Here is a 23,263-nt window from a genome sequence, read left to right as displayed (position 1 = left end):
AACACGTCCAGCATGGACGGATAGATACGCACACTCACTTTGTCCCGCCTTTCTGGCGAGAAGAGTCAATCAAGTACGGCTATGGCAAGCCCGACGGCATGCCTGGGATTCCGGTGGGTTGCATTCTGTTCCTTCTCTGTTACGACCGAGCACGATGCTCACACGCCCCTCAATGCCTGCTGAGAACCCATTGATGACGAACAAGAAAAAAAAGGCCTGGTCGGAGGAGGCTCACTTGGCGATGATGGCCAAGGCAAAGATCGACAAGTCCATACTCAGCATCACGTCGCCGGGCACGCACCTCGTCCCCGGGGACGTGCAGCTGGGGCGAAACCTCACGAGGCGGTGCAACGAGTTCGCCGCGGACCTCAAGAGGAGACGCCCCGACAAGTTTGGGTTCTGGGCCTCGCTTCCCCTCCCGGACGTCGAGGGGAGCCTGCGGGAGATTGAGTACGCGCTCGACGTTCTAAACGCGGACGGCGTGGTGGTCCTGACCAACGCTCACGGGGTGTACCTGGGCGACCCCGTCCTCGAGCCCGTCTTCAAGGCCCTCAACGAGCGGAGAGCCGTCGTCTTCGTGCACCCGACGAGCCCGTGCGTCGGCAACGGCACGAGCAGCACGCGTCCCGCGGCGCCGGCGCTGCCGCAGTATCCCAACCCCATGTTCGAGTTCCTCTTCGACACCGCGCGGGCCGTCGTCAACCTCTTTATCTCGGGGACCATGCAGCGGATCCCGGACGTCACCTTCATCCTATCCCACGCGGGCGGCGCGCTCACGCCGCTGGTCGCGCGCTTCGTAGCCTTTGCGGGCGTCGTCGTCCCCGGGTCCTCCCCTTTGCCGCTCGAGTCCGTCAAGGAGACGCTGCGGTCGCAGTTTTACTTTGACCTGGCGGGGTTTGCGTTCCCGGACCAGATCCACGGCTTGCTGCCGTACGTGAACGCCAGTCGCTTGACGTACGGGAGCGACTACCCGTACACGGCGGAGGGTATCGTGCTGGATCTCGTTGGGGTGATGGACGAGGAGGTGCCCAAGGTGTTTCGAGGCTGTGCGGCGCGGAGGGCTATATACTGGGAAAACGCGTGGGGGATCCTGCGGCGGCGTGCGGCTGGGGGGACGAGCTGATGAGCTTTCGCTGGAGTAGCTTGATGGTCATTACAGTATTGTGGTTGGTGTACTTGTGAGTAAAAGATGCCATCAGCTTTGAATGGTGGGTATGTGTTTGCGCAACCACTTTTGCAATTTCTCAGTATTCTCAATTCGGAGTAAAGGTAATGGATAATAAGCGCGAAAGCAGTCATGGGAAACACCATCGCATATAACCTCAATGAGCATCAAACCCCATGAAGCGACTTCTCGACGGCCGCCATGCTATAGACCATCTCCCAGCCCCGGCGACGTTTCTACGACGGCGAGCAGTTTTGAGACCAAATCACGCTCAGCACACTTGGCGTGTGTCGTCGGAATGCCGTTGCTTGGCATACAAGGATCACCGGACCAAGCATATGGTTGCCCAATCTGGTTGAGATTCCCGAGGTTAGGCAGTGCCGAGTGACGAGCACTTTTTACCCAAGCCCACTGCTTCCCGTTCGAGGAGGAGGGGCCGGAGTGCTGTAGCAGCAGCAGCAGCAGCAGTATTAGTACGTAGTTCAACATTTGGACCCGCAGGTTTTCCATCGTCAGCTTCCGCCGATGCCGTGGCGCGGGAACAAGGCCAAGATGTCATGCATGGTCCACCCTTCGGAAGGAACTTGGGAGGTGGTGCTTTGCAAGCTCGATTGCAAGCTCATCGCGAAACGTGGCTAGGAGTGCGCGAGTCGCATGCCAGGGGCAACGAGAAGAAGGGGCATATCGCAAAATTGCTCGCTACAAACCTACAACGCCCGCACTCGTACGCGATGGTAACTTGGCGGTTGTCGGAGAAAAGCGGCCCCACCAGGGCTGGGCTGAACAGCATTCTCCTTATTAGCTCCGACTCTCGGTGGTGATCGGGTCGAGCGGGGACTGATTGATAAGATCCTGCCTGCCACGGTGCGTGATTAAAGAACCCTGCACGCCCGAAAGCCTGAAACCTGATGCGATGTCGAGCGTGGCTGGGCCACTGTGGACTCGGGACCCCTAGTCGCATGCAAGAAAGACCTTTTTTGGCTGAAGCAGTGGGGGAAAAGGGTGCTCCTAGTAGCACTAGAGGCTCGGCGCCCGTCTCTGAGGAGGTCGGTTCGGATGAGTTTTCCTGACTTGCCCATGTACTTGGCGTACGGCACCGGCGGTCGAACGTCGTCTCGAGCAGACTCGGGATCAGGGTGCAGCTCGGAGATCCGTCTCAGACTACAAAGTTACGAGCGGAGACCGGGAGGGGGGTGGTTTGCGGGTCCTAAACGGGATCGGAGATGCGGCATCGAGCTTCGGTTCGCCAACTGGCTTGTTGTTGACCGATGGAGTGGCTCTTTCGAGAAGAGTCGAGCGGATGCTGAGAGTGGATGTTTGTGAGTGAGCACATTTACTAGACTAGGCATCCGTCATGTACGCAGAACAGAATTCTTTTCGTCAGGGTACTGTAGTACAGTCATGCATGCTCAGGGCCGACGAATGCTCGTTGACGAGTTGCTGGGTGGCATCAGCTTTCTGTGCCGCTGCTGTGCTGAGTGTCTGGCTGCATGGGGCGTTTGCGCATGATGCGCGGCGTCCACGACTACTAATAAGGCTCAGCCACGACTGACGATTGCCCATGTCGTCGAGGGGGTAATAGTGCAGTGAAGAGCAGTGGCGTGAAAAGAAGCAGTGGTGGGGGGCACGAAAGATGGATGAGCAGCTCCGTTACGCCCGATCAGGTTGGAGTCAATCGTCGGCTGCAGCAGCCCGATGGGAGACTACGGGCGAAGTGATATTAGTGTTCGGGGCGGCCCATTGGTGTGTGGTGGTGTGTACTTGGCCATGCGCGTGGTCGCGGTTCGAAGCTGGAGCCAAGGGGGCAGGCATACGTGCATGGGGGCCAAGCACGGAGCAAAGTGAGTAATAAGAGAGTGAGTTCGAGTGAGAAAGAAGCCTGCGCGGGACCTGCAGCGGGCGGCGTTGTGGTGGTGGCGACGAATCGGGTACATGAAACATTAAATGGAAAGGTATAGAGTACAGAGGGATACAAACGTAGGAGTATGCAGAGGTGGTGATGACGGATTCGCGGCTGCGGAGCTGGGGGTTGGAGATTTCGAATTCTTTCGATCTTGCGCCAGCAGGTGTGAGATGGGATGGGGGATGGGGGATGGGGGATGGGGGACGGGGGACGGGGGACGGGGGATGGAGATGAGGATAGGATGTGGATGAGGTTGGGGGGGAAGGACGAGACGGGGACGAGCATTGGGCCCAACAACCACAACGACCAGAGACACGGTCACACACACTCTCTCTCAAGTCAGCGGCTCAACTCAACAACAGTCAATTATTCAGTCAGTCATTCAATCAGTCAGTCAGCTCGACAGGGACAGGGCGCGCAGCACAGCCATCGAATCTGGTCTGATTTCCCCGCGCATCCTTTGCCGTCTCGCAGCGTGAAGCCGGCGTTGCTTGCGCAATCTCCATCCGCCGCTAGTAGCAAACGGGTCATGGTGAGGAAAGGAGGCTGAGTCGAACGACGACGACGACGACGACGATGATAACGGACGAATAGACGAACCCGACAACGGGTGAAGATGGTGATGACAAACGATGGCGCGCGGGAAAAAAGGACTCGGTTTCCCACCGATCTGGTGGTGTGCGTGAGCGAGCACCTCCCTTCCTGCTGTGCCACATGCATGCTACCCCATGATGATCTAGTAGTTAGTTAGTCTTGGATTCAAAACGTCGAGAGACAATGACGACGGGGGAAGATGATGGCATGGATGGCGCAGCGAAAGGGGTGTCTGGGAGGGGCTTTCCCTCAATGCCTTGAATGCCACATTCAATCCGGGCAGTCCATTTCAGTGTTCACGGTGGCGCGTCGATGCGGGCGAACCCTCCGTTTCGTCCATCCACGCCGCGCGCCCCCCACTCCACCTTGGGAGATGCCCGCGCTTCCCAGCAGCCGTCTGATGTTTGTCGTGCCATGGAAGGACTTCACGGATGGTAGGGGTGGGGGAGCCGGGCGCGCTCAGCCAGGCCTCAATACTGGTTCACTCAAGTGAGGTGACCGTCCGTGAATGCACTGCACTGTATCAAGTACTGTCTCTGTACTTACTAAGGTACCTATCTTAGCACCTGTAGACCAGTATCATGCCCTGGGGGACGTGAAGCCCAGCCCCCGCTGCCCGCCGGGTGGGTCGGCGCGCGACCTCTGGCCCCCACAATAGCGGTACTAACGTTAGCAGGTACCTGTACCTACCTACTAACCTACCAGTGGTGCCCCTTGTACTCCACTGTCCTGGTGTGTGCTGGAGTGCCTTATCCATTGGATCCTCCACCAGATGTGCGCTGGGCTCGTTGTGCTGTCGCTTGCTTCCACGGCGCTCGGGGCCTCCACTGCTTGCTCACTCGTCCCAGTGGCTCTCTCTGGAGCGCTGCCAGCAGACGGGACGCACATGCGGCCCAACCTACCCATAAAAAAGGGCGGTGAAAAAAATCAACGAAACCCCCGGCAGCTGCCCTCCGTTCTGCCCACCCCAGTCGCTCCAGCGTCCCTCTTCGCGACTCCATAATAATATCCTGCTCCTCCCCCCCGAGTTCCTCCTGTTCACGTCCCGTGTCCCCCCTCTCGCCTCTCCTCGCCATTGCATCCTTTCCTCCCACCACGAACCCCCAATTCCTCTCAACATGGCTTCCAGACCGCAGAACATCGGCATCAAGGCCATCGAAATCTACTTCCCCAGCCAGGTACGTGCCCCCTTCCCTCCCTGCAGTTAACCTGCGCCCCCCGTGTGCCCCTCACCCACGACCCCTAAATTGGCCGCGCCGCCCCTGCCCCTCAACCGCCGACTTCGCTGATCACGAGCACCTCTCCCGCAGTACGTCGAGCAAAGCGAGCTCGAAAAGTTCGATGGCGTCAGCACCGGCAAGTACACCATTGGCCTTGGCCAGACCAAGATGGCCTTTTGCGACGACCGCGAGGGTGCGTTTATCCCCCATCCTCCTCCTTGCTCCAACCGCGCCCCTTTTCGTCCGTTGGGCCGGCGCAGGCCTAATCTGCCCACCCCCTCCTTATGGCAAACCGCCCGGGACACAGTCGCGTGCTGACGGCACAAAACGCGTATAGACATCTACTCCATGTCCCTCACTGTCGTATCCAAGCTGCTGAAAAACTACAACATTGACGTCAACTCGGTCGGTCGCCTCGAGGTTGGCACCGAGACCATCCTCGACAAGTCCAAGTCGGTCAAGTCGGTCCTGATGCAGCTCTTCGGCGACAACACCAACCTCGAGGGCGTCGACACCGTCAACGCCTGCTACGGCGGCACCAATGCTCTCTTCAACAGCGTCAACTGGGTCGAGTCCTCGGCCTGGGACGGCCGCGACGCCATCGTCGTCGCTGGCGACATCGCCCTCTACGCCAAGGGCAACGCCCGCCCTACCGGCGGCGTCGGTGCCGTCGCCATGCTGATCGGCCCCAACGCCCCCATTGTCATGGAGCCTGGCCTGCGCGGCACCTACATGCAGCATGCCTACGACTTCTACAAGCCCGACCTCACCAGCGAGTACCCCTACGTTGACGGCCACTACTCGCTCAACTGCTACACCAAGGCCCTCGACGCCGCCTACCGCGACTACTGCAGGCGCGAGGCCAAGGTCGCCAACGGCAGCGCTAACGGTGCCGACTCGACCAAGACGCCTCTCGACCGCTTCGACTACCTCGCCTTCCACGCCCCGACCTGCAAGCTCGTCCAGAAGTCGTACGGCCGCCTGCTCTACCACGACTACCTCCAGAACGCCGACGTTCCCGCCTTCGCCGAGGTCGCCCCAGAGCTGCGCGACATGGACTACGAGAAGTCTCTGACCGACAAGGTCGTCGAGAAGACCTTCATGGGTCTCACCAAGAAGCGATTCCAGGAGCGCGTCAACCCCAGCATCCAGGTAGCCACCTTGTGCGGCAACATGTACTGCGCTAGCGTCTGGGGCGGCCTCGCCAGCTTGCTCAGCTACGTCGACAGCAAGGCCCTCGAGGGCAAGCGAATCGGCCTCTTCAGCTACGGCTCCGGCCTGGCCTCCAGCTTCATGTCCTTCCGCGTCAACGGCAGCGTTGAGAGCATCGCCAAGGTCCTGGACATTCCCGCCCGCCTCGAGGCCCGCCGCTGCGTGCCCCCGGAGACGTACGACCAGGTAAGAGCCTAGAGCGCTGCGCCCTCGCGTCTGCGAGAGCTAATGCTGACCATCGAGATAGATGTGCGACCTCCGCAAGCAGGCCCACCTGCAGAAGGACTACACCCCCAAGGGCGACGCCTCCACCATCGCTCCCGGCACCTACTACCTGGAGAAGGTTGACGACATGTTCAAGCGCGAGTACTCGGTCAAGGCCTAATGAGTTTCTCCGGGAGGAACGTTCTGCCACACCGCTCAGAAGACTTGGATTCTCTACGGGCACTGGTCCGCGGCGGAATGCATACGCGGCGACTCGCAAGTGGCCGCCGGTATGGGGGGCGACTGTTTGACGAGGTAGACGCATTACGGGAAAAGGGCATTGCAGCATCTTGCTGTATCAATAGACTGCCGGGGTCGGTGCACACGGGCGGGCCCTCTAATTGAGCCGTGGCTGTGCCTGAGGTGGACGGGGCCGCGGCTTGTGTAGATATATGGGCTCGGCGCACGACGTCGCGCATATTTACGCTGGAAAGGGAGGATAAGGTTCTCAAGACGTCTTATAGATCGAGACGCGAAAGCGGAAATGTAACGAGCAGCTTTTCGCTTTTTTATTTCCGATGATGTCGTCCCCCCAGAGTAGCGCGTCGTGCCGTGCCGTGACGTGACGCTTTGTTGTGACAAAAAAATATAGGTGATAACGTTACAAATACAAGTCTAGGTTCTCTAGGAGTAGTAGTTATATGGGTCTATCAGATGGGGAACGCATGACGGGGCCTCAGCCTCGGGGCAGCTACGTACGTACTACGCACGCACTCACTCGCCCTTGTGCTTCCACGCGGCGTTGCGATGCAGGGTATAGTCGCCGCTCAGGATGCTCTTCCAGATGCCGTAGAGGCCGCCGACGGGCCAGCGGCTCTTCATGGACATGCGCCACTGGGCGCGCTGCGCGCGGGCGGCCTCGACGTCGATGCGCACCTTGTCGTACACGGTGGGGAGGGTCTCGGCGTGGTACTTTTTGCGCAGCGCCTCGTACCAGGCCTTGGTGGTGGTGACGGTTGTGGGGGTGGGGGAGGCGTCGGAGGGTGAAGTGGTGGTGCCGTCGGCAGCGGCGGAAGTAGTAGGGGCGGAAGAGGGGGGAGAAGACGAAGAGACCTTGGCGCCCTCGCCGTGGCCGTTGTAGACGCGCCAAAACTCGTCTTCCGAGTAGTACGTGTGCGCGTAGAGCCACTTGCGGCCGCCGAGCTGGACGAGCTTGTCCTCGAGGGCGCGGTTCTTGCTGATGAAGAGCTCGTGGTCGGCGGGGCCCCAGCCCCAGAGGCCGATGTTGAGGACGTCCTTGGGGACGGGGGCTGCCTCGCTCCCGGCGGCGGGCTCCGTCTCGCCGGTGTAGGGGTGAAAGGTGGGCGGCAGGGTCTGCTTGAGGGGGCAGAGCCACAGCGGCCAGATGGCAAACTCCTCGGCGGTGTAGTCGACAAACTCCTCAGCCTTGGCGTAGGGGAGGGCGAGGTCCTGGACGACGAAGCGGGCGGACTCGCCGCTGGCGTGCAGGGCGCGGTAGAGCATGCGCGTGTGCATGAAGTCGTCGAGGAACCAGCGGAAGAAGGCGTTGAAGGGCACGTACTTGAAGTAGGTCCAGCCCTGGCGGCCGACCCAAAAGCCGGCGCGGTCGTAGCGGAAGAGGTACTCGGCGAGGGGAATGTAGTCGACGGCGGTGGACGTGGTGGCTGCTGCTGCTGCTACCGGTGAGGTCGAGGCGGCGGAGGACGGGTTGGGATCGGAAGGAGAGTTTTCTTCGGCGGCGGATGAGGAGGGGGATTGCGACGCAGGCGTCAGGTTCTTGGTGCGCTCCTCGACGTGGAGGTAGTACCAGGGGTCCCAGGCCTTGCTAAAGGTCTGGACGGCGGCGTCGTCGGGCTTGTCGTCGGTCATCTGGCCGGTGACGACGACGCCGTGGTCCTTGGAGAAGAGGATGCCGTCGACGTAGTCGTTGTGCGGGTTGCGCGTCTCCTGCTGTATCTTGGCGACGGCATCGGCAACGCTGTGCGTGCGGTGATACGTGGTGCGGACCCAGCGCTTGGCCTCGACGAGGCGCAGCTCTAGGAGGGTGGTGACGCCGAGGGAGCCGACGGCGCCGGCGGCCCCGCGGAAGAGGTCGGCGCGCTCGCCGCCGCCGGGTTCGGCGCGGACGACGTCGCCGTTGCCGAGCACCATCTCGACAAAGTTGACCGTGTCGCAGAAGAAGCCGTGGCGGAAGGAGGAGCTCTCGCCTGCGGTGCCCGCGAAGCCGCCGCCGGCGGTGATGCCGGGGAACTCCATGACGACGGGGGGCACGAGGCCGTCGCGCAGGGTGGCCTCGACGAGGCGGTCCATGGGGACGTTGGGCTCGACGAGGGCGGTGCGGGCGGCGCGGTCGACCGAGACGACATGCGAGAGGGCGCTGATGTCGACGACGCGGGCGCCGGCCGAGGGCCGCGTGCTGTTGGTGCTGCCGTGGAAGATGCGGTAGGGCTCCTTGCGCTCGAAGAAGCCGCGCACGGCGGCGGCGATTTTGCCGACGGCCTGCTTGTGGCGCTCCATTGCGGAGGGAGGAAGGGGGGGGGATGCGACACCTGGGGAAGTGCTTGTCGTCGTTCGGTGGTGGTGGTGGTGGTGGTGATGGTGATGATGGTGGTGTCACAGGCGAAAGTGAAAATTGACCAACGACAGGGAGGGAGAGGTGCCTGGCCTGATCTGGCGTGCCTGACAGGCGCGCCTTCCTCATCCGTTCTTCCCCTGGCTAAAAGATGTGCTTCTGCCGCCTCCGGGCCCCACCCGTCTTCGGCAGCGGCTCCGGCTGGCCGAGACGCACCAACACGGCCGCCGGGGGATCGGCGGCGTCAAGTGTTCGGAGCGACCTCAGAGCTCAACCTCGTTTCGTCTCAACTGCGCATTCGAGTGATACCGGCCACGGCACAGCCCGATTCGGTATCCCGTCCGAGGACATGATGCGCAACCTTAGGTGGGTGCGGCGCTTCATCGGGTGCTCCATCCAGTCCGTGACCCTAAACTTGAACGCCGCCCATCCCATCTCACTGACGCGTCAACAATCGTGCGCAGAGCGTGGTGTCGGCGTCGCGGGCTCCCACGCTGTCAAGTTGAAACGTCCGATTTCCGCCCGACCTACTACTAGCCCAGTTGGCTCACCCTGTTACGCGTCACACAGTCAGATACACACACACACACACATGGAACGGCGATTCTAGAACACACGGGTTCAGACCCTGTCATCCGAAGATTCCTAGAGACTTGGCTTGCTCTAGACACGAAACGGCGCTGGGAGGTGGGACGATGGCGCAATATTCGTCAGCACGCAGTATTAGTGGGCTTGTCTTCAATCTATCCATTGTAGCGGACTAAAGGGCTCGGCGAAATGGTAGTCTATATAACTACTAACGTACTTGCTAAAAGCTTTGGACAACTTACATACGCGCGCCCGCCCCGCGCTTTCTAGCCTTTTCAGCGCATTGTAGCAAATCTCTTCACAATCTGTGTATTAATATGAAAAAAACAGAGTCGTCCTGACTAGGAGGCCTGACGTCGACTTTTGGGCCTTTAAGATGCATTTCGCCCACTCCCGTCCCCGCTCAGCCTGTTTCACATCTCCTTTTGTCGACGCCAAATTCATGCGACGGACGCCAAGACGACCAAGAGGCCGGACCCATTATATCGGATAGAGAGAGGGCTAGTACCTAGTAAATAAGCATACATACGGTCTCCTGCCAGCTGACCGACGAGGCATTTCGACTTGAATTCCTCCAGGAGCGAATGATGGGAAGGCGGGGGGGGGGGTCCCCCTTGTCCTTCCGTCTCCACGTCATGTCCCACATTGAGGGATTGATGATGAGCAAACCCCCATCTGCCGGCTGCTTTGCACGAGAAGCATTGACGACCAGGGGACCCCCCCATCCTCCTCCCCCTTCTTGTTGAGAAGAAGAAAATGACTGCCATCCCGTCTCCACGAGGAGCGCGTCAGGCTTCACCCTCGTCCGTAGCGCCTGCGCGGAGAGTCGGCAATGCTTACCGTGTCTCCCCCTCCCTATATCATCGACTCTAGTTACTAGACTAGACTCTTGCGTGTGTTATTGCTGCGTCTTCGTCGCGGCGCGTGGGACCACTCTCTTGCGGAGCGAAGAGGGCCCCAGCTGCGTTCCTAGTAGATTGCACATCCCTCGTTCGCTTTTCCTCGTGCGACTCAGGCGGACGAGCTGCCGTTCCCCCCCGCCTTCCTGCCACGATGATACTCGTAGAGTTATTGGGTGCATGGAGGTTCATTCATGCGACTCTCTCGCGCGGCATGTTGCGCCTCCCGCTGGACCGCGACTGAAATAATCTCGTGAGCAAGGGGGGGGGGATAACGTCGATGCTGGACCCTGTGGGCCGACCTTGTGGGAGGAAAATACCGGAGGGGTCGGGGCACTCAGGCCATATCGGCATCAATGCATAACAAACGTGTCCCTTGGGGGAGGGACAAGGGAGAGAGAGAGTGTGCTGGAAGAGTGTGAGAGAGTGTGTATAGGGGGTTCCGCTTCACTCACGATGAGCTCACGAGCTGCCATGGGTTATTTAAGATTCGGGCTCCTCTCCTTGCCCCCCCCTCGCGCGCTCTCTCTCTCTCTCTTCTCAGTAGCATGTAGGTTTGCACGACAACAGGCAAACACGATCTGCTAGTCAGACAGTCACTCCTTGAGCGCCGCTCGTTGTGTGTCCCCTCTCGCTCCTTGCCGTTCGCTGTGCGATCCAGTCAGTCTGTCGCGCACATTCATTCACCCCCCTCTTTTTATCTGCTTGCGTTCTATTCACCTCACCCCTTTTCCCTCGAGGAAATACACACGAGACCCGTACGAAACAACCGAAGAAAGAGTCCCATTTACTCTTCGCTACACGATGCGCTCTGCACTACTCACCGCCTTGCTGCCCCTCGTCGCGGCGTTTCCTGCTGGCTGGGAGACCAACTCGATCGAGGGCGGTGCGCGCGTAGACGGAGCTCCTCACGCTGATGTTACCCGCCGTAGCTTCGCTCCCTCGGGCCCGATGGAGGGTAATGGTGGCTCTCGGGGCGGCCCCGCGGGCAACCTGCCCGACGCAGGACTCCCGCCGTCGTCGTCCGGCGGCGATGGTGGCGCCGGCAAGTCGGACAGCACGTACATCAAGGAGACGCTCCGGATGCACAACGAGAAACGAAGCCTGCACAAGGTCGGCAAGCTCCAGTGGGACGAGAAGCTCGCCACCATGGCGAGCAACCACAAGTACAGATGCGAGAGGAAGCACGACGCGCAAGAATTGGGCGTGGGCCAGAATCTCTACATGTCTGCCATGATGGGCCCTGGAGGAGCTGGTGGAGGACAAGGCATGAACCTCGTGCCGAGGGGGCGGGGTGCCGTCATCGAGGGCCGCTCGCCGTCGCCCGAGAAGGGCAGCGCGGGCCAGAGCGGCGACGCCGTCCAACAGATGAAGCAGGCCATGGACGAGTGGTACGACAAGGAGGAGCCGCTGTACAACTACGCCTCTGGGGACTTCTCCATGGCCACGGGACACTTTACTCAGATTGTCTGGAAGAGCACCACCCATGTCGGCTGCGCCATATACTCTTGCCCCAGCAGCGGCAAGATGACTGTGTGCAACTACAGCCCGCCCGGTAAGCAGCGAACCCTCTTGTCGTCGATGATGATGATGATGTTGTTGTTGTTGTTAGGCTCCCCTCTTCGCCCGCTGCTGACCATTGTTGTTTGATGCCAGGTAACGCTGCGTCCCTGTTCCAGAAGAACGTCCTGCCCCCCACGGGAAGCCGCAACTCGAGCGACAGCACCGGGCCCGATGACACCCCCCCCCCCTCTGACCCGAGCTCCGGGACCGAACCCGGCTCCAACAACGACGAGTCCAACGAGATCCCCGGCTCCTCGGACACCTTCCCCGGCCCCGAGACCCGCCCCAAGCCTACTCCTAACGACGGCGGCGACGGCAGCGGCAGCGGCAGCGACACCGGCAACGGCAAGGGCAAGGGCAAGGGCAAGGGCAAGGGCAAGGACGACTCGGGCCACGACACCTTGCCGAAGCCTCCCGCTCCTCCCGGGCGACGACCCTGCCCGCGCCCCAGCAACATGCCTCTGCCCGGCCAGGACAAGACGAAGTCGCCTGAGGAGAATCTTCCGGAGGAAGGATCAACGGAGACGAAGCAGCCCTCCCCCGGAGAGGAGGGATCGGAGGAGGGGGGCCCCAAGGACGACGAGCCCGTCGACACAGACCCGTCGTTCCCCGGGCAAGACAAGCTGCCCCCCAAGAACGGCCCGGGCGGAGAGCCCACAGGCACGGAGTCACCGTTCCCCGGACCGCAGCAGCCGCCCAACTTCCCCGGTGGCGCCGGGGAGGACGGCTCGGAGATCCCAACGATGCCTGGCGGTCCCGGGCAGCCCGGGCAGCCTGGAAGCGGTCCCATGCCGCCGACCTTCCCCGGGGGTGCCCCTGGCGGTGCGGGAGGCCCAGCGCGCGACGGTTCTGCTCAGCCTGTTCCCCAGCCGCCGGCCCCGGTTCTCATGCCGCCTATGCGCCCTGACGCGTCCTACTCAATGTCCAAGAGGGTCGCCAAGATCAGGCGCTCTCAGGAATAAGGCCCAATGTTCGCCTACTGGCAGCATCGCCATCGCCAAGGTCACAAGGGTGCAACGCCTTATTTCCCTTTTTTAATTCTTCGCTGCGGAGCCCCTGTCGCCACGGGTGAAGGGGGGGGCAGCTCGCCCTTCCTTGTTCCCTTTGTCACGGGCTCATTATATAGTCCTGAATTTGGGATTAGATGACGAACATCTTGGAAATTTGTCTTGTATGTGATGCCGCTTATATATCCAAAACTTGCACGACGTGACCTGCTTCTATCGGCTCAACTGCTATGAGCTCAGCTTGCCTGAGCGCCCGACAGAGCTAAAAACTCATTTGCCAAATGATGATTTCCAAAGTCGGACCGTCTTCAATGATCGATGTGCCATGAGCGTGCAAGCAGCTAATACTCCTTCGCTACCATCGTTTCATGCAGTAACACGCCACTCGCCTCTTGTCCCCTGCCTTGGCGGGTAATAAGACGGCGGCTCCGCGTCTATGCTATAGCTTGGCAATGGCCCGCATGGGCGTCTCCCGCGCCTTGCGGACCATGCGGTCGCAGTACTCCCCGTACGTCATGTCGCTTAGGTTGTCGAACCGCAGGGTCACCTCCTCGAGCGTGCGCGCGCGGATGCCTGTCGCCGAGGATTCGATCCCGGCCGGATCGTCGACGGCGCGCCTGATGAAGGCGCTCCAGGCGTCGAAGCAGCGGCGCGCGTTGGGCGTCTTGGTCAGGATCAGGGCGAAGCAGTGCGGCATCGCCTCGTAGTCCTCGAAGACGACGCGCACGCCGTCGCCGACCAGGCGCTTGGCGAAGAAGCGGTCCTCGAAGCCCAGCAGCTCCCAGCCCGTGCACATGTAGACGGGCGGCGCGCCGGCCCAGCTGCGCGCCGTGATGGGCGAGACGAGCGGGTGCGCGACGGCGGCGTCGGCGGCGTAGAGGAACTTGCGCGGCGGCTTGGCGGGCCAGACGTCGCAGGGCACGATCTTGCCGCGGGCCGAGATGGCGGGCTTGGGGAGGTAGTCGAAGGGGTGAGGGTCGGAGCCCTCGAACAGGGGCGAGCTGTGCGTCACGTCCATCCAGGGCGAGTTGCAGGCGACGGCGGCGGGGAGCGGGACGTCGCGGGCCTCGCCGTGCCACACGACCCGCTGGCCCTGGCGACGGAGCTCGAGGAGAAGCTGGAGCAGGGCGAGCGTAAGGTTTCCTCCGGCGCTGGGCAAGGGGGGGGGGGGCATCATGTCAGTAACACGCGCGTTACTACTCCATACGTCGCACAGGGTGGTGGTGGGTTTCGCCAGACTCAACTCACCTGTCTCCGGAGATGACAATGTGCTCCGGTCGCACGGGCTCGTGGTACGCGTCCGGAGGCGGATACAGGAGCGTTAGATATGAGACGAAGGCGTCGAGCAGGGCCGCGGGAAAGGGGTGGCCCGGAGCAAGGCGATAGCGGACCGAGTAGCAGCGGCCGCCCGTCGTCTTGGCCAGCTTCTTGGTCGTGGGGCGATGCGAGGCCGGGTCGCACAGGTAGTAGCCACCGCCGTGCAGGTACAGAATGGTTGCCGGATGGGTGACCTCCTTCATCATCTGGCGATACTTGTCGCGCTCCGAGATGCGCGGCGGACGCTCGTCGGGGGCGGCGGCCGCGCGGTAGCCCGTCCATTCGGCCTCGACGCCGGCGGCGGCGTAGGGCGGCACGACGAGGGCATCGCCAGCGGCAGCGGCGCCTTTAGCTGCGTCGGGCTCGAGGGCGGCCATGGCCAGCGCGAGGGCATCGCGGGCGCCATCCTCGGGCGGCGGCGGCGCGGCGTAGGTGCTCACCCAGACGCGGCCCTTGACGCCCGGGTCGCGCGCGGTGAGGCGCTGGATGGACGAGACGGAGCTGGGCCGCGACGGGTTGGGCTCGCAAAAGGAGCGCAGGACGGTGACGATGAGGGCGCTGCGCAGGTCCAGGTAGGGGGCCGTCTCGGAGAGGTTGAGGATGTGGGCGACGATGGTGCGCAGGATCAGGGGCAGCTTGGGCAGGAGCGCCTTGAGGATCCTGACCTTGCTGACGTCGACGCCGTCGCTGCTGTAGTTGTTGCTGTCATCGTGCGCCTGTGGAGGTGGCGGTGCCGGCGGCGGCGACGTTGAGTCTCCCGCCATGTCGTTTGTGTTTGGACAATGAAGCTATTCCCTCTCCTTTCTCGACGTGCCGAGGCTAGGGCGATGATGCCTCTCCTCGTTGATGAGTTTTATCACCTGCGACCTAGTTACTTCGTACAACGAGGGAAATAAGAATGGCTTGCTCGGCGACACGACCCAGACAAAATCGATCACGCCCAAAAAAATAAAAAAATAAAAAATAAAATAAAAGAGAAGTTGAAAAGAAGGAGAGCGCTCGAGCGTCGGGGACATCCACCCTCATGGTCACTCTCTCTCCCCACGCCACGGCCAGTCTTCGACGACGACATCGACACCCGCTAGCGATAGCCCCGCCTGCAGCGGCGCCGGACCAGACCTCGGTCGCTCCGTCCCCGTCCCCGACCCCGACCCCAACCCACGGCCCCCAAATTATTAAGGAGGGGAAGATGAGTTTCTTGCTCACTACGCGGATGAAATGAACTCGACCCGATCTTTTACCGAGGACCCGCTTTTCCGGCACCGTCCGTCTCCGTGCCCCACCCGCCTCCATGCCGGACGGCGCTGTGCCGGCCGGACCGTCTGGAGATCCCGCTGTTCTTAATCTCCGATGCCGATTTTGCGCTGCGAGCGCCGAACGTCGTTTCCCCGGTTCGCAGGCCTTCAATGTCGGGCATCTTGCTTTGTCTGAACAGCCATTCATTCCGCTGTAATCGCCACTACTCGCCATGGGGAATGTCATGCGGGTCGGACTGGCGCCTGTAGGTGTCAACGTCATTACCGTTATGTTTGGGGGATTGCTACTGCGGTGTCGCAGATGGCTGGCTTGGAGATGTACCTGACCTGGTTGAGTGGGAATGATCGAGGGAGGTCACGCGCAGGAGTCGCTCCTGAATTAGTTTCAAAAGCCGCGGAGACGAGAATGCCCAAAACAACATACACTTCAGGCGGCTAGTCTTTCAGGGATGTATTGCAATTTTTCGGCATGATTTCCCAGAAATGCCTGGCCTTGGGAGTTGAAAATTTGCAAGTATCCTTTTTCACCGTCAGTCGTCCTAAGCATATTGGACGCACATAGCCTTCCCTTGCCCTTGGACATGACCTTGTCCACCTGTGCAAGTCTCTCGGCGATCTTGGTGCTGAAGCCGACAATGTCCTGGTGGGGCATGGCCCGACGCGCCTTGGCCGCCTTGACGACGTCGTTGGAGTCCCTGACACCCTTGGCGCTGAGGACGAGGCCGAATATGAAAATGGGCGCCGCCTTGGGGTTGTCCACGACGCTGTAGATGCCCAAGCTCGTGTTGCCCAGCTCCCCAATCGCGACGAGAGCCCGACCGAGAGACGCCAGCCCTAGGGTACCAATGGCCTCGCCGAGGGCCGGGACGACGAACAGCACGGCCGACAGGAGGCTGACGATGAGCGTCTTCTTCTCCGCCTCCTTGATCTCCTTGGCCATGTCCACCACCGTGTCCATGTAGTCGAGGCCCTCGCGGATCATGTAGATGGGCATGGCCACGGCGTCGACGAGGTCCGCCGCGTCGCCCTTGTACATGCCCGACTTGACCTCGAGGGCCAGGCTCGCCAGGTCCGAGACCAGCCCCGACGACTTGTCGAGGGCTTTTTTGACCGTGTCCTTGGGGTTCGTCACGTCGTCCTCGCTGACTCTGCCGTCTACGTTGGGGGCTCCAGTCCAGTAGCCCTTGCCCATGCAGTTTTTCTTGACGTTGCGTCCGACGAGGCGGTCGCCGCTCATGACCTCGTCGCCGTCGCCGTCGTCGTCGTGCGCATCGCCGAGGGTTGCATTGGCGTCGTCGCGTCTGCTGTAGTAACAGCCGCTGTTTGTCACGAAGCCGTAAATGTACTGCCCCGTTTCGCTGAGCGGCATCTTCTTCTTCGGAATGCCGACTTCGGCCTGGATTTCCGCCCAAAAGTCGTCTTCCTTGCCCTCCTTCAATGTCCACTGGATGTCCCGGTACTTTGCGGGACCCATACCGGCCTTGGAATAGTCGGGCGGGCACTCCTCAATGGTCGAGTGGATCAGGCGGAGGGCGTCGTCGTATGGGCTCGTGATCTTGCACTCGCCCGGCGGCAGGCACTGCGTGCAAGAATAGTCGGGGATGCTTTTACAGCCCGTGCAGCACGTGACGACTTCCCTGATGTTGCACTTGAAATACTCCTTGCCGTGGTCAAACATAAAGTCGGATGCAGCGGCCCCTTCTTGGCGGGGGAATCTTTCTCGCCGAGGTAGGTACACATTGGGCCCGTGCAGCCTTTCTCTGCCGAGGAGGATTTTGCTGGTCGGCACACAAGCCTTGGTTATCATGGCTAGTGCATTCTCGGTCTCGGTCCAGTTGACGTGAGACCGAAGGCAGTTGCCTGCAGGGCATCCAGGAGCCGAGTGGAGGTTTCCAGAGTCCCACTGCCCATGCAAGTCGTACATCAAGTAGACGATGTAGTCCAGAAGAGGCTCCATGCGATCAATAGGGAAGCCTTTCAGATACCAAAAGGAGGCAGGGGCAGAGATCGACAGTGTCTTGCCGGCAGGGAGGAGCTTTCGAACCTCGGTCAAGAGGGCAAGGTAGTTGGAGCCGTCGGCCTTGTCGCCCGGCGGGACTGGACGCCAGGGATATCTATACAATGCTCTTAGATTGATTGGCGAGTGTTGAGGCAGGGTTGGAAAGCAGACTTACCCGGCGCGCCGGGATATCGAAGTGAACGGATCGCCTCCCTCACTGCCCTCGGTGGTACATTTGGCACGACAGCATCATCTGTAAGTTGTCTCGTCTTTCGGATCTGATCTTTCACGTTCAGTGTATACCAGACGTCAATAGCAGTGTGGTAAGTCGAAACCCCTAGGCAAAGTCCTCTGTTTTTTTTGTTCTCACTTGCCGAGACTGACACTCGGACGACCTCGGCTTCGCCCTCGACAAGGGCTCCGTCGAGGGCGCGGCCAAGGACATTGATGGCGTCGGCCGCCTGCTCAAGAACGCCCACATGGTGCGGGGCGCCGTGTCCGACGTGCGCGCCTCCATCCTCCACTCCAACATCCGCAAGGAGCTCGTGGCCAGGGTCAAGGACGTCGTCTGGCAGACGGTCCAGAAAGAGTCCGACTATGTCGCCAAGCCGTGGCAGGAGATTGAGTGGGAGAAGACGGTGGAAAAGTACCCGGACATGAAGGACCCCAACAGCAAGCTGTTCAGGGAGGTGACGGACGCCCTCGACAAGTTCTACCAAGACAAGGCCAACGCCAAGGACTTGACCAGTAAGCAAAAGGTTGAGAGGAGCATCTCGAGCTGCTTCAAGTGAGCACTGCTGCTCAGCTTCGATAGACTGAGAACACTCCATGCATAACCCAAGGTCAAGCTGCAAACATGGGCGCCGTGTCGGTCAATGTAGGTGGCTCTCTATTCGCATGCCCGAACCCGTCTCTATCCGTTGTCCGTGTGCCGTTCCTTTTCGTGGCCAGCACATTGTAGCTGTAAGTTGACGAGCATTGCCATGTTGGAGCCATGCAAACACAGTAAAAGGCAATCTCAATGCGCTCGCACGCAAGCCGTGCGCGGTGCATCGGGCCCTCTCGATGCGACCCTGATTGCGCATCGTCATATACAAATTTGCTATGAATTGCCTCGCGCACTGAGGCTTCCGGGTTCGAATAGTTAGTTACACGTGCCGGCCGCTACCCACCCAACTCTGTCTCCTCCGTCCGTACCCGCACGAGTGCATGCGATGCAACGGAGCCAAGCGTAAATAGTACAATATCCTCAGTCTTACGAAGAGCTGCTGCTCGCCTCCTTCTCCTCGCCGCCACCCGTCGTCTCCCCGTTCGTCGCGCTCGACGACGCCGCGCTCTTGTTGGCGGCCGCCATCTGCCATGCCGGAATCGAAGCCTTTCCGCTGCCGCCCGGACGGTTGAAGCTGCTCTGCGCGAGGCTCTTGGGCGGCTCGACGGCAGCCGGCGTGCTGGCGTTGCTGCTCTCCGGGACGCTCTCGACCGTCGGCTGCGGCACGCGGGTTCCGCCCACACTGCCGCCTGCGCGCGCGAAGCTGCTTCCCGTTGGCGCGGCCGTTGGCGCCGCGTTCGAGGACATCCTCTGCGACACCAGCGTCTTCAAGCTCGTGAGCTCCGTGTTGATCTCGGACAGCCTCGTGTCCGTCAGCGTCTTCTGGTTCTCCATGGCCTTGGGGATAGCCTCCTTGAGCCCCTGCACCTCGTCGCGGATGCGCTGTGCGTCGTCCTCGCGCCGGCGATTGGCCGCCTTCAGGTCCGCCATGACCGTGTCGAGTTCCGAGATTGCTGTGTCCAGCTTCTCCGTCCGCTGCTGCTCTGCCGCCTTGAGCGCCTCGGTGTCCTTGGCAAGTTGCTCTACCAGCGCAAAGGCCTTGTCAAATTGCTCCTCGATAGACTTCTTGTCCTGTTCTAGTCGCTCAGGCGTCGGCGGTGCGACAAGAGGATACACGTAGCGCTGCGAAGACGTCAGCTGTGCCAGCATCAAGGAGACCTAAGCAGATGCTCATACCTTGCCCAGCGAATACAGACCGTACCCCACGCCGCTGACAACCGTCGCCATTATGAACCAGTCTCGCCAGTCTCTCCTGGGAGCTGGTGGCGGCGGCTGCCACGCATATTGTGGGTATTGCTGGTAGTAAGGTTGAGGAGGCCCCGACGGCGGGCCGCTGTATTGCGCTGGCGGGCCGGATGGCGGCGCATGTCCGCCGGACCGGGCGAGCGCCGCATCGATTTCCTCCTGCGTCAGGTTCTTGGTCCGAAGAAACGAGATCTTGTTCTCGACTGTCGATGAAGCCACGCTAGGATCCTGCAGGACTGCTACTGCGTCAGTTCTCAATGCGCGACAAGGGGGGCCAACGTGGGACAATCAGTCACTGACATTGCGCCTGCATCAGAGGTTAGCGAAGCTGGTCTGGGGGCCAAAGACATCGCGAAGCCATCACTTACTGCAGAGGCAACGATGTCCTCACGGATAGCCATGATGGACTGAAGCTCCTTTTCAAGCTTCCTGTCTCATCACCGGCTGAAGAAGACAGATGCTGTTTGTCGAGTCTCGTGGAATCGGTGAGTGGGAGGGTGCAAGGTGAAGCGACGACATGTGCTGCGTTCGGCAAGCAGGCTGTGGAGTCGCGGATGACTGATGGGGCGGTTGGGGTGGCGCCTGGGGGATTTGGGGACTTGGGCCGAGGCAGCCATTCCGGTCGGCACTTGCCGTCGCCTCGCCGCCTGGGGCCGACAACCAGTCACATGATATAGCACGTGTGTTTCTGGAGCGTGCAAAGTTGACTTTGATGAACATCACGTGGGCTCGCGCCGACCCCCACTAGCCGGCCGGCGCCACAGCACCCAATCAGGTTCCACACATGGCCGTTTGTTTACTTTCAACCCAAGCAACGCAGCAGGAACCAGCGCCCAACTGGCGACCCGCACTCGCATTGTCAAAGATACTGCGCACTAACTATCGTCGATTGTGTCTTGAGCTCGCGCATACACAAACAAGCGCTCGCGACTGTCACCCCCGACTCGACTCGACTCGACTCGACAACAGCCCCTTTGCGCCCCTGCGACGCCACGACCCGAGGCCGCGCGGCGCCATCATGTCCCAAGACACTGGCCTTTGGAGTGTTCGTAGACCAAGAGAGGTGACCTCCACCCCGCGACGTCGAGTTGTCGCATCGATTTTCTAACGCATGATCAGACCCTCGGCGGACTTAGCATGAACACCGCGATACCCGCCCCTGGCTCGACTATGAAGCGCTCCAACTCGAGCAACCCAAATTACACCGGCGGCCATGTCCGATCCATGTCGGGATCTAGGCAGTCCCTGGCCATGTCGCGACCCAGCCAGCCGCTCTTCCAGCGCTCCTCCTCCGGCACGAACCTGACCGAGATCGGGCTGTCTTCCGTCAAGCGCTCGTCCTTCCAGCAGCCCAAGGGCGCCTTCTCTTCTGGTGTCCCGCAGACGCCCGCCCACGCGAGGGCATCCATGGACGGGGACCGACGAAGTAGCGTCTACCGCCCGCGACAGTCGACGGCCGCCCCCGTTCACCACCAAAGCTTCTTCCAAACGACGCTCCAGCCCGCCGGTGTTCCGCGGGACCCTCGCCCACTCAAAGACCGGTCCTTTCAAACACGCATCGGGCAGGAGCTACTTGAGTATATGGCGCGGAACGATTTCGAGTCGCAAATGAACCACGTTTTGTCGCCAAACGTGATGAAGTCGCCCACGCAAAAAGACTTTAACTTCATGTTCCAATGGTTGTACCACCGCATCGACCCAAGCCATAGATTCCTCAAAAATATTGACCAGGAAGTCCCGCCAATTCTGAAGCAGCTGAGATATCCGTTTGAACGGAGTATCACCAAGAGCCAGCTCGCCGCTGTAGGCGGACAAAACTGGAGTACATTCTTGGGCCTGCTGCATTGGATGATGCAGCTGGCTCAGATGCTGGACGGCTATCTTGCCAACAAATACGTGGACGACTGCCTCGAGGCCGGCGTCGATGTCAGCGGGGATCAAGTCATCTTTGACTTCCTCAGCAGCGCCTATAGGGACTGGCTCTCCATGGACGAAGACACAAGTGATGAGGATGCGGAGAGGGTGCTGGCACCACACGTCGAGGCCATGGCCCAGGCATTTGAGCACTCGCGATCCAAGTACACGTCGGAGCTCGACATGCTTGAGGCAGAAAATGCACGATTGCTCAAGGAAATTGAAGACTTGGAAAAGTCCACACCAGACCCGGCCGTTTTGGACAATAACTTTAAGATTATGGAAGAGGACAAGATCAAGTTTGAGGAATACAACACGCTCGCCGTGCAGCGATCCGAAAAGTACGAGACACGAATCCAGGTCCTCCAGGAAGAACTCGAGAAGCTGGGAGACGAGCTGAAAGAGGCCGAAGAAGAGCGCCGCAGCCTGCAAAAAGCCGTCGACGCCCAGGGCATCAGCATGCAGGATATCGACCGCATGACTGCCGAGCGTGAGCGGCTTCAGAAGGGTATCGAGTCCGCAAGCCATCGTCTCGAAGAAGTGAAGAAGAAGGCGGCAGAGAAAGAGTCGGAAGCGAGCTACAAGCTCGATGAGTTGGAGCGCATGGTAGACAAGTACAACACGCTGGCATACCAGATCGCCCTGATCCCAGCCACAGCAGCCAACGCGAACGGCCGAAACTACGAGCTCCAGGTCATGGTCAACGACACGTCCGACTTCACGTCGAGCAACCTGCAAGGCTCGGGAAGCGGGCATTCAGCGGCTGAACGCCTGCTGGTGGACGCTACTACCGGCTACCAGCCCGGACACATTCTGAACCTGGACCTGCGCGGCCAGATTCGCAGCAGCTTCGTGTCGCTGCGCAAGGAAATCTCCGAGCGGCGCAGCGCGGCCATGGACGACATGATGAAGGACCACGACTTGCTGGACGGCATCAAAGAGGCCATCGAGGACAAGCGAAGCGAGGTTGACGCGCTAAACCACCGGGTCCGCGCGGCGGAGGAGGAGTATGAGAAGACCAAGGAGGTGACGACGGCGCAGAAGATGGGCTCTGACGCGCAGATCGAGAAGATGGAGAAGGAACTATCAAGGATGCGAGCCGGCCTGACCGAGTCGGTCCAGCTTCTTGAACAGCGGGAGATCAACACCACCATAGAGTACGTGAACCAGCTCCTTCCCCCCTCCTTTGCGCTGGAAACAGACTACTGACACTCTCGGCCAGGTATGAACAGCTGGTCCTCCGCGCGAGCTCGCTACGAGAGGAGTTACACACGGAAATCGACCGCATGCTCAACGACGTCATCAAGTTCAAGATTCACATACAAAAGAACCTGGACGACTACGAGGGCTTCGTCGCCGACGAGCTGGAGAAGGAGCTGGGCGTTGAGGAGCCGCGCGACGACACGCAGGGCATGGATATGTAATGTGATGCGATTGCGATGCGATGCGATGCGATGCGTCTCTTCTACGTTGTTTCATGCGCGTGGTTGTTATATACCCCTGTCGGCGTTGGTGAGCGGTGGGCGGTGAGCCCTGTGAGAAGTGGCCGAGTCGTGTGCATTTTCTTGTCGCATGGTGTTTGGAGGGGCGGGGGGCGGCGAGGGGGCGTGTTGGAGTTGGATTCCATGGCGTCGAATACCCAGGCTGGTCTGGTCATAGACACGAACTTGATGAATCATGCGAAACTGCTTGAAGAGTGGTGACATACCCTTGCATGCTCCCACTACTTGCCCGGTATGTGCCATGTCTGGATCT

The 23,263-nt window shown here is 60.6% G+C and overlaps 9 protein-coding genes across 9 annotated transcripts; 5 read left to right on the top strand and 4 right to left on the bottom strand.

Annotated features, from left to right (window-relative positions):
* Nucleotides 1-154: 154 nt before the first annotated feature.
* On the top strand, nucleotides 155-1,274 carry JDV02_004431 (6-methylsalicylate decarboxylase; the record flags this gene model as incomplete). Its single annotated transcript, XM_047985646.1, has 1 exon — nucleotides 155-1,274. The coding sequence occupies one exon, from the start codon at nucleotides 155-157 to the stop codon at nucleotides 1,121-1,123; it is 969 nt and encodes a 322-aa protein (XP_047841623.1). The 3' UTR covers nucleotides 1,124-1,274.
* A 3,076-nt stretch (nucleotides 1,275-4,350) lies between these two features.
* Nucleotides 4,351-6,892, top strand: ERG13 (Hydroxymethylglutaryl-CoA synthase). The gene is made up of 4 exons (XM_047985645.1): nucleotides 4,351-4,840; nucleotides 4,973-5,075; nucleotides 5,220-6,280; nucleotides 6,342-6,892. Exons 1-4 carry the CDS (start codon nucleotides 4,781-4,783, stop codon nucleotides 6,477-6,479), a joined length of 1,362 nt encoding a protein of 453 aa, XP_047841622.1. The 5' UTR covers nucleotides 4,351-4,780; the 3' UTR covers nucleotides 6,480-6,892.
* A 109-nt stretch (nucleotides 6,893-7,001) lies between these two features.
* Nucleotides 7,002-8,908, bottom strand: JDV02_004429 (uncharacterized protein). The gene has a single exon (XM_047985644.1). It carries the CDS (start codon nucleotides 8,834-8,836, stop codon nucleotides 7,073-7,075), a length of 1,764 nt encoding a protein of 587 aa, XP_047841621.1. The 5' UTR covers nucleotides 8,837-8,908; the 3' UTR covers nucleotides 7,002-7,072.
* Nucleotides 8,909-10,921: 2,013 nt separating this feature from the next.
* On the top strand, nucleotides 10,922-13,094 carry JDV02_004428 (uncharacterized protein). Its single transcript, XM_047985643.1, has 2 exons — nucleotides 10,922-11,933; nucleotides 12,035-13,094. The coding sequence occupies exons 1-2, from the start codon at nucleotides 11,183-11,185 to the stop codon at nucleotides 12,901-12,903; spliced, it is 1,620 nt and encodes a 539-aa protein (XP_047841620.1). The 5' UTR covers nucleotides 10,922-11,182; the 3' UTR covers nucleotides 12,904-13,094.
* JDV02_004427 (uncharacterized protein) lies at nucleotides 13,090-15,403 on the bottom strand. The gene is made up of 2 exons (XM_047985642.1): nucleotides 14,197-15,403; nucleotides 13,090-14,099 (listed from the first exon to the last, which is right to left on the bottom strand). Exons 1-2 carry the CDS (start codon nucleotides 15,027-15,029, stop codon nucleotides 13,388-13,390), a joined length of 1,545 nt encoding a protein of 514 aa, XP_047841619.1. The 5' UTR covers nucleotides 15,030-15,403; the 3' UTR covers nucleotides 13,090-13,387.
* Nucleotides 15,404-15,948: 545 nt separating this feature from the next.
* On the bottom strand, nucleotides 15,949-17,965 carry JDV02_004426 (uncharacterized protein; the record flags this gene model as incomplete). The annotated part of the gene is made up of 3 exons (XM_047985641.1): nucleotides 15,949-17,618; nucleotides 17,696-17,803; nucleotides 17,905-17,965. The coding sequence occupies 3 exons, from the start codon at nucleotides 17,963-17,965 to the stop codon at nucleotides 15,949-15,951; spliced, it is 1,839 nt and encodes a 612-aa protein (XP_047841618.1).
* Nucleotides 17,966-17,999: 34 nt separating this feature from the next.
* On the top strand, nucleotides 18,000-18,311 carry JDV02_004425 (uncharacterized protein; the record flags this gene model as incomplete). Its single annotated transcript, XM_047985640.1, has 1 exon — nucleotides 18,000-18,311. One exon carries the CDS (start codon nucleotides 18,000-18,002, stop codon nucleotides 18,309-18,311), a length of 312 nt encoding a protein of 103 aa, XP_047841617.1.
* A 210-nt stretch (nucleotides 18,312-18,521) lies between these two features.
* Nucleotides 18,522-20,118, bottom strand: PEX14 (peroxisomal membrane protein pex14). The gene is made up of 4 exons (XM_047985639.1): nucleotides 19,963-20,118; nucleotides 19,895-19,901; nucleotides 19,526-19,830; nucleotides 18,522-19,471 (listed from the first exon to the last, which is right to left on the bottom strand). Exons 1-4 carry the CDS (start codon nucleotides 19,993-19,995, stop codon nucleotides 18,776-18,778), a joined length of 1,041 nt encoding a protein of 346 aa, XP_047841616.1. The 5' UTR covers nucleotides 19,996-20,118; the 3' UTR covers nucleotides 18,522-18,775.
* A 298-nt stretch (nucleotides 20,119-20,416) lies between these two features.
* Nucleotides 20,417-23,127, top strand: NDC80 (kinetochore-associated Ndc80 complex subunit ndc80). The gene is made up of 3 exons (XM_047985638.1): nucleotides 20,417-20,657; nucleotides 20,714-22,665; nucleotides 22,731-23,127. Exons 1-3 carry the CDS (start codon nucleotides 20,613-20,615, stop codon nucleotides 22,930-22,932), a joined length of 2,199 nt encoding a protein of 732 aa, XP_047841615.1. The 5' UTR covers nucleotides 20,417-20,612; the 3' UTR covers nucleotides 22,933-23,127.
* The last annotated feature ends 136 nt before the right edge of the window (nucleotides 23,128-23,263 follow it).

This window comes from Purpureocillium takamizusanense, chromosome 3 (assembly GCF_022605165.1).
Source record: "Purpureocillium takamizusanense chromosome 3, complete sequence".
Classification (NCBI taxonomy): domain Eukaryota; kingdom Fungi; phylum Ascomycota; class Sordariomycetes; order Hypocreales; family Ophiocordycipitaceae; genus Purpureocillium; species Purpureocillium takamizusanense.
The sequence above is the reverse complement of the archived record's forward strand: the minus strand, read 5'-3'. Positions and strand labels throughout refer to the sequence as shown.

Excerpts from the sequence above, each read along its gene's own strand:
- ERG13 (XM_047985645.1), top strand. The coding sequence starts at position 4,781 with ATGGCTTCCAGACCGCAGAACATCGGCATCAAGGCCATCGAAATCTAC. Across the intron at positions 4,841-4,972 it reads AAATCTACTTCCCCAGCCAG|TACGTCGAGCAAAGCGAGCT; the intron begins GTACGTGCCCCC and ends CCTCTCCCGCAG. Across the intron at positions 5,076-5,219 it reads CTTTTGCGACGACCGCGAGG|ACATCTACTCCATGTCCCTC; the intron begins GTGCGTTTATCC and ends AAACGCGTATAG.
- JDV02_004429 (XM_047985644.1), bottom strand. The coding sequence starts at position 8,836 with ATGGAGCGCCACAAGCAGGCCGTCGGCAAAATCGCCGCCGCCGTGCGC.
- JDV02_004428 (XM_047985643.1), top strand. The coding sequence starts at position 11,183 with ATGCGCTCTGCACTACTCACCGCCTTGCTGCCCCTCGTCGCGGCGTTT. Across the intron at positions 11,934-12,034 it reads GTGCAACTACAGCCCGCCCG|GTAACGCTGCGTCCCTGTTC; the intron begins GTAAGCAGCGAA and ends GTTTGATGCCAG.
- JDV02_004427 (XM_047985642.1), bottom strand. The coding sequence starts at position 15,029 with ATGGCGGGAGACTCAACGTCGCCGCCGCCGGCACCGCCACCTCCACAG. Across the intron at positions 14,100-14,196 it reads ATTGTCATCTCCGGAGACAG|CGCCGGAGGAAACCTTACGC; the intron begins GTGAGTTGAGTC and ends CCCCTTGCCCAG.
- PEX14 (XM_047985639.1), bottom strand. The coding sequence starts at position 19,995 with ATGGCTATCCGTGAGGACATCGTTGCCTCTGCA. Across the intron at positions 19,472-19,525 it reads GTCTGTATTCGCTGGGCAAG|CGCTACGTGTATCCTCTTGT; the intron begins GTATGAGCATCT and ends ACGTCTTCGCAG.
- NDC80 (XM_047985638.1), top strand. The coding sequence starts at position 20,613 with ATGTCCCAAGACACTGGCCTTTGGAGTGTTCGTAGACCAAGAGAG. Across the intron at positions 20,658-20,713 it reads GTGTTCGTAGACCAAGAGAG|ACCCTCGGCGGACTTAGCAT; the intron begins GTGACCTCCACC and ends ACGCATGATCAG. Across the intron at positions 22,666-22,730 it reads GAGATCAACACCACCATAGA|GTATGAACAGCTGGTCCTCC; the intron begins GTACGTGAACCA and ends ACTCTCGGCCAG.